This window comes from Neolamprologus brichardi, chromosome 11 (assembly GCF_056152115.1).
Source record: "Neolamprologus brichardi isolate AB-2024 chromosome 11, ASM5615211v1, whole genome shotgun sequence".
Taxonomy (NCBI): domain Eukaryota; kingdom Metazoa; phylum Chordata; class Actinopteri; order Cichliformes; family Cichlidae; genus Neolamprologus; species Neolamprologus brichardi.
The window spans coordinates 6,072,644-6,088,189 of record NC_142114.1 but is presented as its reverse complement, the minus strand read 5'-3'; the positions used below and the strand labels follow the sequence as shown (position 1 = coordinate 6,088,189).

Below are 15,546 nucleotides of genomic sequence, written 5' to 3'. Positions count from 1 at the left end.
ATAATTGGGATTCCATGATTTCAGAGTGGATTACATAATATCGACGCGCTGTTTAATACTGTATCCACATTTTCTTCTGCCTTGATAATTTTTTAAGCATACTTGGTAAACGCCCGTGAAAACGCAGAATGAGAGTGATGACTTCACGAGCGAGACGGGTTCCAGTGAAAAGCACTGAGAAGACGGGAGATGGGGCTAGTAGAAAGAATATGAGTATAAATGTATGAGAGCTAACAGACTGCTGCAGTTTAAGACTGCTGGCGGCTCTGATTTTGAGGTGGGGTTGGAGTAGGGACGCTGAAATTTGTCTTAATGAGAGGGTGAGAAAGTGTGGGTGGAAAAGAGCTTCAGAAGTAACTGAAGTCACCACCTTCTGCTGCCCTGCCATGTCTTCTGTGCAAGCAAGCCAGGCAGCAGCTGATGGCCACTCATTCTGCTTTTGGCAAAAACAACAACAGCATCATGCAGCATGATTGCATGCAAGATGTGCTGTATATGTTGCATCACATTTTAGGCACACAAGCGCAGACACACCGCCCCCTGACAAACACATTCCAGGCAATGCATTAGTGGCAGCACCACGACAATTTTGTTGACATTGCTTTTAAAAGTTCTTTAATATACCTTTCTATGAAATGTATTAACTTTGAGGCTCCTGTCACATCCCATTACATTTCATAGAAATACTAAATATTATTACAGAAAGCTAGCATGAGTGCAACAAGGCCTTATTGTGCCCCACTGACCTTCTAGTTCTTCTAGTTCAAGAACTTTATGGAGAGTTCTCGTAAGTTTTTTTTTGATGGTTTGGTTTGGCTACTGCATGACATTTTTATAAATGTGGCGGACAAAGTCACAATTGCACACACAACAAGAGAATTTTGCTACACGTGCACATGCAACCCTGACCAAGATGAGGTCAGTGTCCCAGCAAAATCCCTCTCTGCTCATGAATCAATGCACAGCTTGTCAGCAGCGTCCCCTTCGTTTGCAAGAATTTGGCTGATATTTCAAGAGCTAAGAGTGTTCATGGAAATGCTCACAATAGGGGCACAGAGAAATGGATGCCTCAGCAAAAGCCTAACAAAGCCTCTAGGTAAATTCTTTCGGTATTAATTTTAAGACAGACGTGCTTTTATCTCTGCTAGCTAAAATGATCTTTTCATTCACAAAACGTTTGAGTGCCAGTTTTCAGTTTGCATGATACATTGTAACAAAGCTCAGCATTCTGCCTTAATAGAAACAACATTTAGGCACGGAAAGCCTGTCTGCTTTTAATCGAAAATAAAGTTTTTACTATCTTATTTATTTATTTTTTCCAGACCTCATTAAAGTCTGACAATGCTTTTCACAATGAGCACTGGAAATAATATAATCAGTTGGTCCCTGCAGTTTTAGTGACATTTGGTGATATTTAGTGATATTTAAATGCTCTGCCCCACCCTGTATGTAAATATCCAGTCTTAAAAAAACACATCTATATATTCGAAACCATTTTAAACCATCAACGCAATCGCAAAATTCTCCTGTTATTTGAAACCACTGCTGTCCTAAGAATGCCTTTCACTCACACATTTTCTGGCCAGGACTTTACACAACATGACACTGACCAGAGCAGTGCAGACAAGGGAGGGACATTTCCCCTGTGTGTGTTCATATATATCATGCCCGTCAACGGGTGAACCACTTCCGATGATGTCCACAGCATCAGGCCATGTTGACTGATCTTTGTTCCTCTTTGTTGGCTCTTAGCATCAGGGATACAGACAGTGACCAAACCACCTAAACTTAGCCAAGATCCTACAGAACTACACCCTAAAACCACAAAATCAGGAGTGGGTCTCACTCCCACTTTCCCTCAATATGTTTGTGCCACTCAAGGTGACCCCGCTGACATTTTACAACAACTGGGAAAGCCTGCTTAACCACAGCAATCTGGAAGTGCATCTCAGCTTATGATAACATTTCCTACTTCCCAATTAGTCTTGGGCCAGTATCCTGGTATAGCCTTGTGGGAAGAATATGCTCTGATTAGCAGAGTTTGGAAGTGAACCAGCATGTCCCACCAAAGAAACTGGCAGTGCATTTCGCATACACCAATGCGCTGGACATCTAAAAGAAAAAAAGTTCTAGGTGGATCCTGATATGGCCAAAGAGCTTAGGTCCCAAAGTGATGATCCATGTGAATAGGTTTACAGGTTCTTGGCCTGCTGCATTAAACAAACACAGAAGCTAACCACTCCTGACAGTTGGTGGGGTTTTCATGCTGAACTGGATAAAGACATGAACAGAATATCCAGTGGAACTTCTCTTTCTTCCCCGTGTCTCACACGCATGTTCTGGCCAAAATGTAAGTTATTTTTCATTTTGAAGTGAGGATAATGTCATAATCACAAAGCAGGTGCTTAAATGGGTTGGAAAAGGGTAAAACATATAGTCAGTCCTGCCTGACACTCTTCATTGGCTTTACTATGAGGAGATAGCGTGGGAACTTTGGAAGAAATCACTCAAGTAATAAACAGCTCTTCTGACAGAAATTACAGAACAGATGTGTAGGTGTTGCAGACCAGCAACACGAGTGAAGGAGAGAGAGGGTGAAAAGGAGAGAAGCTAGGAAGATAGCAGCATGGGAGAGAGTAAGAACACCAGAACAAAGTAGACAGAATACTATTCGCTGCCATGTTTTTACCTTCAATAACTAGATGTGAGTATACTTGGCTGGTGGCCCTAAAGCTGATCCTCTAGCTACCTAAGGTGCAAACATGAATTGCACGCATGTAGAAAATGTTCACCATTTACAACTGAACACATTTTGTCTCGTAGCCAGAAGTAGACGCTGGCCCTTCCAGGATATGTCAACTGAACAACTGAATAATTGACAAAGCCTGAAGTCTTGAAGGGCCAAACGTTGTGCTGTTTTCCATCCAAAATTTGTATCTGGAAAATATGAGGAAATGTCTGCACAATTCAAATACCATTTTTAATAATGTCCAGACTGAGAGCCATCTAAAACCAGAGCGCCGATATATTGATGAGGTCATTCAAAATTTTTTTCAAAAGTCACAAATGATTTCGTTTGACTTGCATGAGTTGTGATGTTGTAACTACATAAAGTCATCTTAACAACAGACTGTCGAACTTTTACCATAGTTTTGTCTCAATCTAATGGTGGTGCCAGATGCAAAGTTAGGAAAATAAGAAAGTGACTGCATTTAAACATGAATGTCCGTAACCCATTTAATGACAATCAGAAGTCACTGGGATTTATTGCCTGGATGCAGTGACTGTCTGTACAGAGTTGCATGGCTACCTGTGATATATGGGTGAACATGAAATCAGAAAGGAGCTGAACCAAGCTGATTTCTACAAGATATGAGCTAAAACAGAGAAAAAAAAACAAACAGTCAATCACACTCACAATTATGTCCAATTTAGAATATTTTGTCAGTTAACTTAAAATTTATGCCCCAGTCACACCAGTACAACCACACCCTTCTTGCTGTGACATGACAGTGACGACCAATGGACCATTTAACCGCCCCATCCAGTCGTAACACAGATTTTGTATTTTAGATGAAAACGTTGGACCGGTAGACCAACAGATATGCAGTTAGCCAAACGAAAAAAAAAACTATACATGTTAGAAAACCTACTCAAATTAATTAACACAATTTATAATACATGATGACTAGTGGGGATGATCAGCAAACATAACAAATACACATGAAAATGCTGAGGGTCTGACCTGGGAGGACATGGTTGGGTATTGCAGGGCATCAATCCAGTAGCAGGTCTTGATCTGGGATTGCAGAACGACACATTCACCTGCACTTTCAAGTCTTTGTAGCATGCTGACTTGGTGTTCATTTGGCCTGCATAGGGTATAGATCAGTAAACATAGAAATGTTTAAAGAATACAGTTGTCATTTTGCATCAATCTGCTATTTAAATACTATAAAATCAACAAAACTGCATGATGGGAGATGGAACCACACGTTCACAACTTCTACATATGTTATTCAAATAAATGTTTTTGTCTCACATGTGTGCAAAAAACTCAATTTGATTCAATTAACTTTACTAGTTTATCACCAGATTGTCCTTTCATCTTTAATAAACTTAAACTAATATTTATGTTTGACTGAAGTGGCTTTAGCATCAGTGACTTCTTGCACAATTGCATATTGTGTTGATTAATCTAAGTAAACCTTAAATCAGGTTTTCAGACTCCTTTGATTATTATTTTAACTTAGGCAGAATCAGTCTGTACATCTGAGCTAATATAGGTCACTTAGTCAGTCACACTCTTTAATAAAGCAAAAGACTCTCAACTCATCACAACCTGCAATCAGTATTCATTGAGGTGGAGGTGGCTAGGGGGTACTGCAGCAGACCGGGGTGGACAACTTTAACCTCAAGGGTCAATCAATAGGAATTCTACACTAAGAGCTTTGTTCACAGTGATGACGCTAAGCAAGCGCACATGCACAAATATAGCCATGCCTACACAATGCACCCTTGTTCCTCAACCTCTGGCCACAAATTACCTGCCCAGAGGACAAAGGCCACTGGTCGCAGGCAGGCATGTGTGTGCTTGCAATGTATGTGTTTGTAATAGCAAGTCTCCAGCTGAATAAGGAGAGGTCCCACCAGTTTGAACCAAGAGCCTCTAATGTCCCCTCAGTAATGATGGGAACACTCTCGTCTCCATTTAACCTGGAGCTAAAAGACTGATTAAAGGTCAGAGAGGCAAGAACTAAGCTTTAGGCTTAGTCTACTGATCTACAAATTGCCCTCCTCATTTACGGTTTTAGATCAAGATTAGAGGTGATGCGTGCTTTTTCATCAGTGCAACAGATTTTAAATTGCTTCTTAAAAAGTTGCATCTATGAAAAAACAAACATAAATCCCAAAAAATAAAAATGAAAAACAAAGACATTGCATTTTTTTAATGTCTGCTCGTACCTCCAGCACAAGTGGCTGAGCACTGGGAGCGTATGATAGCCCATGTATAATTGTGCTTGATGCGGTTCTTCATCAGTTTCTCATCAGCTTTCTTTAGAGTATATTCCCAATGCACACCAGGATTCCAGCCCTGCAACAGCACCTAAAAGAAAAAAGGTAATAAACAGGCAAGTAAGTCACAAAGAAAAAGGAGAAGGAAAGTAGGTCTTAATCATGTTACTGAGACCAATGACCTACTACCTCTATTACTAGAGTCTCATTGGTGGGACCGGCTGATATGAGACTCTCTGGTCTGTTATATGGTCTTTTGTACTCGAAAATTGCTCCAGCAATGGGGTGTCGGCCAGGCCAGTCCACGGTCCAGTGGCCATTAAGGTAGTAGCGTCTATGTGTGTCCCTGACAGCCAAGTAGGAGGTGGAGGAATTCAGTTCAATCACACGGATGCTCCGAGCTCCAGCTGGGATGGTTATCACTGTATAGTACTCTGAGAAACATTAGAAGACCTTAAATAAGCATTAAAAGTGGCATAAAACTCCAGCAAACAAAACAAAATGTTAATAATATGATATTAGGCTACACAGATTGCACCATACAAAGTTTGTGGGACATGAAAACAAATATTAGGTTTTAAAACATTTCCAATAAAATCGCTAAAAACCAATGAAGTGAATAATTCATTTGTGACGTACGGTTAGTAAAATGCTGTTTTGTGTACTGTCCTTTGTAAATCTTGCAGGTGGAGTTGTCTCCTTTACACACCCCGCAAGCATCGGGCACAGCTGTGGAGCCTAAAACACGGTCACAGCCAACTCTCTGTGGAAGAAAACCATCAGCGCTTTTGATGACAGTGTAGATCACACACATAAAAACACAAGACTGCGTCACAGTACGCATTCGATTACAACATTTACAAAATTCCAACATTTATTATGTATGTGGTGACAGGTCAATATTTTACTATTCATTATATCTAAAGTATCAGACAGCAGGAGAAATAAAAGAGTCTATTGATGTTCTTTACTGCTTATATCCATTGTCAAACTTCATGAAGCCACTTAAAAGACCTCACACGCCATATACATAAATGTAGCACTTTGACATCAATGTTTGGTCACATCATGTTACTTTCCAACTGCTTAACATTTAACATTACCTCACACAGTCCATCAATACAGACATTAGAGCTGTCTGGTGAGCAGAGTGTCCCATCCTTAACTTTGCTGGCCAAGGCAAAAAAGAAATCATAACCTTCAGCAAAGCAGTAGAGCTTGCATAGATCTTGATCTGGAAGAAAAAGAAAATGGGCATAAAAAAGGCCTCTTTTATCATTTCAAATAGTCTTTAGTTACGAGTATTTTTTGAAATTTAAGAGGAAAGCTTTCTCACCATCCACTCTAGTGTATGGTCTCCAAGTGTAGTACCAGCCTCTGAACTGTTTGCCGTTGAACTCAGCACACTGTTGTGCTCTATAGTCAATGGTGTTCCTGGGACAGTCTTCAGTATTGCAAAGTTTGTATGACCTGGAGGAACCCTCGCAGAACTTCCCCCCGTATGCCGGTCTAAAGAGATGGATTTAAACGTGTAGAATTCAAGGTTTTTCTGCACGAAACACATAATAACATGCTTCCAGTATTTTATGGATCTTCTTTGTTCATCTTCTATCTGTGACTGTATGTTCGTGTTGAAATCCCACACATGGGTGATAGTAGAGTGCAAAGTATTGAAATAATGGTCATGGTAATAAAACATTTAAGATAGTTTTTATCTGTAGAGTCCGTGAAATTCTGATTGTGTTGATCCATGGGCATGTTTCACTCCATATGTGTGTATAAGTGTGCCTTTGTGAAGGCTTGTGAAATCACAGGTGTATATCCTCGGGTTATGTTCCTAAAAATCCCTACGATGGGACAAAAACAGCTGCAAACTCTCCAACCACTCTCTCTGTGTTGTGTTCTTTCGTTTGATATCTCTGCATTTCATCTTTCACCTTTTTAATCCCTTTTCTGTCATCCCCCCCCCTCCTCCTCCCACTTCATTCCACTTGCCTGTCTTTGTCCTTCTAACCCTTCACCACCAGCTTTCCTTTCCTTGTCTTTCTTTCTCCTCCTCACTCTCTGTCTAATTTAGCCCACCACTTGTCAGGATCTTGGCATGACATGATAAAAAGGAAGTCCCAGCATTTGGAATAGGGGCCTCTGACTGACTGACAGTGGCAATAATCATGAGTGACTGATGAGTTGGGGGCTAAATGAGCAGATAAGTGACAGACTTGTGTGACTTAATCACAATTCTTAATATACTGTTGGCCCTTAGTCAAACAATCAGAGGTACCACACGCCATCCAAGTCTTCTGCATGTTATAGTAAGAAATTATACATCTAGAAAACTATACTTTGACAGATGAGGACTTTTAGTAGACTTTTAGCACCATTTAGTAGAACTGTTCGTAGCGTATTCAGTAGTATTTCAAAGTAACACTTGCTGTATAGTGTGAACAGTGAGGACATGTGTTAGTGTGGTATTATCTGGCAGCAGTATAATAGTTAGCATATAGCTTAGCATAAAGACCGGATACGAGGATTAACAGCTAACAAGGTTTGTCCTGAGTCGGTCTAGAAACACATCTAAAGCTCAATAATCATTCAGTATATCATTATTATATCTTAATTGTTTAATTAGAACACAAACACTTATTTGTGATACCTAAAACAATATCAATGATAAGACTCCCATTCCAGGAGGCTCCTAAGTTAATTTAAAATCCAAAAATTATTTTAGTCTGGGTTAAAAATCATTAAAAGTTTTTAAAAGGATACTAAGGACAAGTGAGGACTTTTAAATATAGAGAAAACTAGGTGCCGCTTCAGTTTTTGTGTTAACTGTCAGCTAGCAATACAGACAGAAGAGGTTTTGAGTAAAGTTTGTAGTCACTTGTACATTTATGTTTTTCTAATGCTATGTAAGATTCAATGTAAATATAATGTTAGAGGCCATTGCTTTGTCTTTCCCTACCTGGGGTTGCTGCATTGCCTCTCACGATACGTAACGCCGCTCTCACAGCTTCTAGAGCATGTAGACCAGGAGGACCACTCTGACCAGTGGCCATGCTGAGGCCTTGGACCCTCATCACCCTGTTTCACACACTGGCCCCGACGACACCACTGAAGGGAACAAAAGAGCATTGATATATGGGGAAAAGAAAGATGCAGCAGAATGGGGGTTCAAATAGAAACTGTCAAAACTAGACCCGTTTTTATCTTAATCACGAGTGAACTCACACACAATCAGACTGCAGCATCGTCCATCTTTACCGTTTCTCATATGTAGCACGTGGCATGCATTTCTCATTATGGGGAATGCGCTGTTCTAGGTAGAGTGTGCTGGGATCATTAATAGGATCACTAAACATGCTGGCTGCAAACTCACTGGCAAGTGCTATTCTAACATCCGTGCAAGTCTGTGGGACTGGACTTAACAGAGATTTTGCAGAGAAGAGCAGTGAGGTTAAAATCTGTTTAATACTTGATTTGATTGCACTGCAAATGTGCCTTCTTATGTTCACCTCCTGCCATGTCAAGATATGACTTACTGTGCTTACTGTACTGTTTTGTTTTGTTTTGTTTTTAAACTGTGGCCCAGTCCTGGTTACATGTTCACAGTCTACCAGTAAAACCTTTTCAAGGTCATCTCATGCTCTTTCAATTTTCAAAGACCAATTTCTCTTTCATTCTGATCTCTGGTGGACTGAAAAGCCATGTGCATATAGTGTTACTAGCTGCTTCTGACCAAGCAGCTTTCGAGCAGTGAACACTGCCAAATGTGTCCCTTAAGGCAGCAGGCAAAACCGAAGATTACACGATAGTGGATAAAAAAAATAAAAAAAATCTTTAAATATGTTTCTGCACTTCTTTGGACTGCATGCAATGATGGTGATCGTACAGGGAAAACTCAAAGCCACAATTGAGTACATACATCAAAGGCCGAATCATTAATCAGCTTCAGTGTACTTCTTCTCCCAGAATTCCACACACACTGCTATTGCATAAGCTGTGCTATGTCCATACATCGAACATATGCAGCTGTTCTTGTTCTCACTATGCGAACAATAACTACACAAGAGACCACAGACCCACACGCCAGCATATGCAGACTCATGCACACCTCACCAACTAATCTCATGGTCCTTGACTAAGAACTAGAACAGCTGATTTCCCCTCAGTTTTCCCCCTGCGGCTGAGTGCCGCAGATTCCTATGTGAGGCAGTCAGTGTTTGTGCTCGGTTAATTTTCCCGTGGAGGGGGAGCGCGAGATTAAACCATCAAGTTTAATATATTGAGATGCAAACGTTGATGAGAGGCTGTCAGGGGAGTGAGGGTAAGAGAAAGAGCAAGCCTCGGGGGGGGAATCATCTTGAAAAGAAGAATGAAAAAGAAAACAAAGAATAAATAAAGAGCGCAGATTGCTTTTTGGATCCAAGCCAATTGCATATTTCTGCCACATCAGCAACAAACGAAGTGCAGCTGCTCCCTGAGGTAAAAGAAGGAAGGACAGAGTGGTACCTAGAGCAAAAGACAAAAAAAGGAGTTTTCATTTACACTACCCTCAAATGTAGTAAATCAAAGTAAAGTTGCTGATTCGGCTTGAAAATAACTTAAATAGTCTGTGCTGGGATATGAGGCCATTGCTATGAAAGAAAAAAGCAGTTAAAAGAAGTGTAGTATCATTCAGTTCAAGCCATTTGCTTTCAAATAGCTGGACTTAACACTACATAACACTAAAACACTCAATAAATGTTACTTTTATGAGGCTATGTACATCATTGTTGCCTTTTCAGTGTATTCATAGCTATGGCTTATTGTCCTTTGCAGCTTACTGACTTAAAGGTCTGTGGTATCCCTAAGTCAAAGAATGTGTTTCCCATTTTTACAAGCTTTCCCCCGCTTATACTTTTACACGCTTGGTAATGTAAAGAAGCACACTGCCAAAACACTGCTAGGGCAACTGATATGCAGGAAGGAGAATTTGCCCTGAGAGTGAAGCCATTTTTCAATAGATGTGTTTAAATCCACTTTTCTTAAGTTAGCACACATAACAGAGTAAAACTCTCTTACTGAGTTGTGTTACTCTGTTGGACGGTATTTTTCTCACCAAAATTGAGAGGAAATGTGTGTGGGGCTCTTGTTTAGGCTGTCCTAAAGAATAAAGGCAATGTTTGCTAAATGCCATATCAATTGGAGGAACATTTTGGCTCCTTTGGCTATCAAGGAACAAAGGTTATCTTATTGGTGATATGACTAAAAGCTAACTCTATGCCCTGAATAGATTGTGGACTTTTTTTTTCCAGTGTACAAATGACATTTTGAAGAAGGTATCTTCATTTTCCTGCTAGCGGTTGGAACTGTCTTCTGCTTCAATTGCCTCTAAGGAAATGGATAAAAGATTCCAATAGAAGTCATCCCACTCATGTGATGCCACTCTTGAGGTAAAAAAGCCTGTGAGTGTCAACTCCTTTAACCAAACACATCGCCATACCCACACATGCGCACACACACACTACATCATGTGTTAAGTCACCATATCGGGGCCGCAAGCAGAGCCCTCAGCAGCTGGCATGAATTTGGTCTCACACTTCCTCCCAACACGGTGGCACCACAGAGCCTTGCAGATATCCTGGAACAACATAAGAGAGAGAGAAACAAAGTGTAACTCACATGGAAACCTTAACTTACCTCTTGCTCCAGATTCCAGAAACTGGATCATTATGATCCTCCTCACAATAGCTGTAAACAAAGCTTGCAGTGGGGAAAAATGATCACTTGTAATAGCATTTTGATTTTGCCTCTTGAGAGCTAATAAAACATGTTGAAGGAATCTTGCTGAATCTGCAACTGTCTAAATAATTATTTTCTGGAGAGCTTCCCGTGTGCAGCAAATGTGAATCTCCAAAATATTTATGCTTCAGTAGCTAGGGTGAAGACATCAGCATCGATACATAAAATCTGGTCTAAGTGGTTCCAACATCATCTCCGTTGCGGATCGACGTAGCAATCTTCAGCTTTGAGGAAGTGAAACACCAAAGTGAAGAAGTAACACAGAACATGAAGATTAGGACAAAGTATTAACAGGGCACAACTGCTTTACCAAACTTACATGATGTAATGGCTGTGTTACTCAGTCATTAAAGATTCAGCTGGGAGCACCGGCCCGTTTCCCTGCTCGCATTGCCTGAGAAACACAGCCTGCTGCTTTTTAACATGTCTACTCTGTTGCTATTTGAATGACTATATCAGATTTTGACAACTCAGTGCAGATGCTGACAGACACCTCAGCCTCAGCTTGCTGCTGCCAAAAGCCACCATGGAATTCATCCCAAGGACTATTTGTCCATCTGTTTCGCTTGCTCGGGCCGTTTGTAGCAGTAAAATAATGGCAGCGAGCGGTTAGCGATGGGAGGAGAGACAGAGAGAAATGATGGACAGTGTGTCAGAGGCTGAGAAAGAACGAAAAACGCCCATTAACATTATTCAATTTTTCCTATAGAGTAGCCCATCCCTATCTAACCGCAGAGAGTATCATTTGTTCCCTCCAGTGGTACCTTATCTTGACAACAGCTGCCAAAAAGTTTAGTGAAAAAAGAATTCATTACACCATGAACTGCGCCGCTGAGGCCAATTCTTGTGGGCTGTTTTTTTTTTATGAGTAACAAGTGCTCAGAAAGACAGTGAGTGTAATGGCTGCTTGGAGATTTATCAGTCCAGAGCACCTTGCTGCTACCAGGTGCACAAGCGTATGTTATAAATGTAATAATCCACGGATATTCAGACGTTTATATAAGCACACAAAGAAGGACAGCATGTGCATAAGAGCTAGGATTCAAAGCCAGCTACTACTGGCACTGGCATTTCTTAGAGCATAAATTAAAAAAGTCACTTGCTTAAAGTCCCATCCTGCAGACATAACATATTTGATACATACTGCAGTAACTTTATTACAAAGCATTAAATATCCATCTTGCTTTATCGTTGCTCATTTTTGGTAATGATATCTTCCAGATGAAGAAAATTTGCTACACAGAAAATGTTAAAGGAACAAGACAGGTTAAAATAAAATGTTAAAATAAATGAATACAAAGCACAAAAAATGCAGTACATACATTATCAGATTTTTATACTGGTCCACTTGACTGCAAAAAATAGAAACCTTTATCCTGTGTGTGACTAAATGCTATGGTGCTGCTGACCGGAGGCAAATATGTTCGCCATTGTAGTATACAAAACAGGTCACAATAATCTGTTAGAGGGTCTGTGACAAAAATGAACTATTGAGCTTTGTATTTCATTTAAACACTGAGAACACCCTTGCCTGAATGGTTCAAACAATACAGGTGCAGCTTTGGCTCAAGTGAGGTTCTTGTGGGATACTATATTTTAAGACTGATTACATTTAACAAGTATTTAAAGCCCTATTCGGATTATCTGGGAGAGTATTTCTAACAGTAAGATCAGCAGCAATGAGACAATGGGAGAGCAACGAGCAGAGATTCCCACTGGCAATGCTCCAGTGTATATTTAGTCATCTATCCCAGTAAGTACAGTATATCATGGGCAGTCTTCGAGTCTCAGTCTTTGTGTGTGGATGCAGATGTGTGTACATGCACAAGGGCATGTAACCCGGATCAGTTTCTCTTTTCCTTCCTCTTTTTATTTGATTTTTCCTCTACCTCATTCATCCCATCCCACTCTTACATTCTTTGACTTTTTCCCCTAACTAGCAACACATGATTGTTAAAAAAAAACGTATCAAATGCTCACGTTCCAGTAGATGTGGTGATAAAATCCCTGACTGGGATTATAAACCTGTTTTTAAATTAGCATTAGATGGCATAAGAGAGTCCAAATCAATTTTATTACCTTCTTAAAATCAAGGGTGCAGAGTTTGGCCTTCTCCCCAAACTGCCATTTGCATTGTGTGTCTGCATCGTACAGCTCGCCAGGCAGCTTCTCAGGGTATTGATACTCTGTGATTGCTCTTGGTTCATCTGATAGGCACAAAGCCTGGGCAGAACTGGGGAATTTGATAGGGAGATAGCAAAGGAAAAGCACAAAAAAAGAGTTAAGTAGCTGGCATATGAGACTGCCTGCTGTGCACATAGAAATTCCAAAAGCGAGCATCACTCCACGTGTTCCATTGTTCCCAGCATAGTGACAACTGTAAAGTGTAGCTATGGTAACATAACAAGTTGGCAAACTCAAAACCTGTGGGTAATGTTTTAATGCATCAGACACTCAATTATGGCAGACATAAAAAGTCCTTGCCCATATCGCTCATATCCTAACACCAGCAGGGGGTTTCCAATGTTAACTGATATCACTGGTTACTATACAGCGATGTTTTACAGCTTAAACGCTGCAGTCGGGGAATATAATAATAGAATATGGTGGAAAGAGCATGAAAAGGCAAAATATGCTGGAATGGTTCATTGTGTTAGTGAGTGGTCCTGATTGCTTTAGCAGAGTGTATGAGTGTCTGTGTGTGTATATGTGAGATCTTCCATTGCTTTATGGGTCCTGTGTGTCTAAAGAGAACAATGTCTGTTCTACAAGTGCAATATTCTGGTATTCCATATTAACAATATGGTTTCTGAAAAATACATTACATTTACAGTACTGTGTAATCACACACATCAGCAAGGACTCAAGTAAAGATCGGGAGGACTTAATGTAATTCACAAGTAAAATTACAAAATGATTTGCAGGATCTCTTGAGGGCAAGAGGCTTAACCCTAAAAAATGTACACAAGATTCTCATCAGCTAAAGATAAAAAAAGCATCCTTTCTTTTCTATGATTCCCTCAGGATCTACAGGCTCACCCCATCCAGACCGAGGGCTATTTATATCTATCTATTTGTTTGTTGGCACATAAAACACAGACAGCAAACTGCTGAAAAAAAAATCATAAAAGGTTTAGATAACTTCACTGCTGTGAAGAAGACTGGTCACAAGCAGACTCATAGCTGAAGAACATCTTATCTGCAAGACTTTTTGATTAGCATTGCTGAAATCAGAGTGTCAACCAAACATATCAAACAAACCAGAGTCCAACAAACATACTGTAAACACGTTTTATGTTTACATAAACTTAGCTTAATTTTAAATTAAGTCCGTAAGTAACAAAGTCTGTCTAACTGCATTTCTAAAACGGAAACATTTTGCATGCTGTTTGTCATTTGATTATTATGACTGACAAGATATAATGTAGTATATCTGTTTTACAGATGGAAATGATTGGTTTTATTACTTTAGCATAGCCAGCCAAGCAGTTTCCCTGTCCTAGTTTTTAGGCTGAGATATGCTATGCTAAATTAAGATAAGATAACTAGAAATTGTCACAATCTGCAAACCTTGTAGAGACTTTTTCTGCAACTCTGATCAAGCTTCTTCTTCATTCAGCTGCTCCCATTAGGGGTTGCTGCAGTGGCTTGCATCTCACCCTATCTTTAGTATCCTCCTCTGTCCTCTGTCTCCTCTGCATGTCCTCTCTTTGTCCAGAAATCGTTCCTGTGCTCTTCCTCTTTCCCTCCTGCATGGCAACTCCATATTCAGCTCCCCCTGTTTAATGTACCAAGTTTCTCTTCTTTGCACATGTCCAAACCATTTCAGCCTTACACTCTAAAACTTTCTTTCCAAACTGCAAATCCTAAGCAGTCCATCTAATGTACTCATTTCTAATCTGGTCCATCCTCGTCACTCCTAGTGAAAATATTAGCATGTTCAACTCTGCCACTTCCGGTTGGCTTCTCGTCTTTTTTTTTGTGCTACTGTCGCCAAACCAGACATCATAGCAGGTCTCACTACCATCTTATAAACTTGACCTTTCACTTTTTCTATTATCCTTCTGTTGAAAATCACCCCTGATACTCCAGCCACTACACCCTGCCTGCACTCTCTTCTTCACCTCTCTTGTGCACTGTCCGATGCTTTAGATGGCTGACTCGTCCACCTTCAGTACATGTCCTGCATCACCCTCACATACTTCACTGCTACTCCCGACATCCTCGTATAATACCACAACTCCTCTCTTGGCATTGTATCATATGGTTTCTCTAGATCTACAAAGACAGTGCAACTCAACTTTTCCATCAACACTCTCAAAGCAAACATCACATCTGTAGTGCACTTCTCTGCCATGCTGCTGCTCACTAATCATCACCTCTCTTCTCAGCCTAGCTTCAACAACTCTTTCCTAGAGCTTCATGGTATGCCTTATCAGCTTTATCCCACTGGACCTACTACAGCTTTGCACATCACCCTTGTTCCTGCAAACTGGCACAGTACACTTCTTCTCGATTCCTTACACATCCTCTCACTCCCCAGGCTTGTGCTAAACAATGTGGTTAAAAACTCTACAGCCCTTTCTCCTAAACATCTTTATACCTCAACAGGTATGCCATTTGGACTACCTCTCCTTGCGCTCTTCATCCTCTTCATAGCTTCCCTCACTTAGTCCCTACTGCACTTCACTACCTGTGCTCCATCCATCCATTCCTGCTCTCTCATTTTCTTCACTCACCAGCTCCTCA

General features: G+C 40.5%; 1 protein-coding gene across 1 annotated transcript in view; it reads right to left on the bottom strand.

The window, feature by feature from the left end:
• Positions 1-15,546, bottom strand: part of adamts16 (ADAM metallopeptidase with thrombospondin type 1 motif, 16) — a 49,734-nt gene that overhangs the window by 9,897 nt on the left and 24,291 nt on the right. The window contains exons 10-18 of the mRNA XM_006804396.3: positions 12,877-13,030; positions 10,541-10,636; positions 7,979-8,127; positions 6,353-6,525; positions 6,120-6,250; positions 5,656-5,779; positions 5,206-5,450; positions 4,966-5,107; positions 3,746-3,872 (exon numbers count right to left, since the gene is read on the bottom strand). Coding sequence (XP_006804459.2) covers positions 3,746-3,872; positions 4,966-5,107; positions 5,206-5,450; positions 5,656-5,779; positions 6,120-6,250; positions 6,353-6,525; positions 7,979-8,127; positions 10,541-10,636; positions 12,877-13,030 — 1,341 coding nt within the window. The remainder of the gene's footprint in view (positions 1-3,745; positions 3,873-4,965; positions 5,108-5,205; positions 5,451-5,655; positions 5,780-6,119; positions 6,251-6,352; positions 6,526-7,978; positions 8,128-10,540; positions 10,637-12,876; positions 13,031-15,546) is intronic.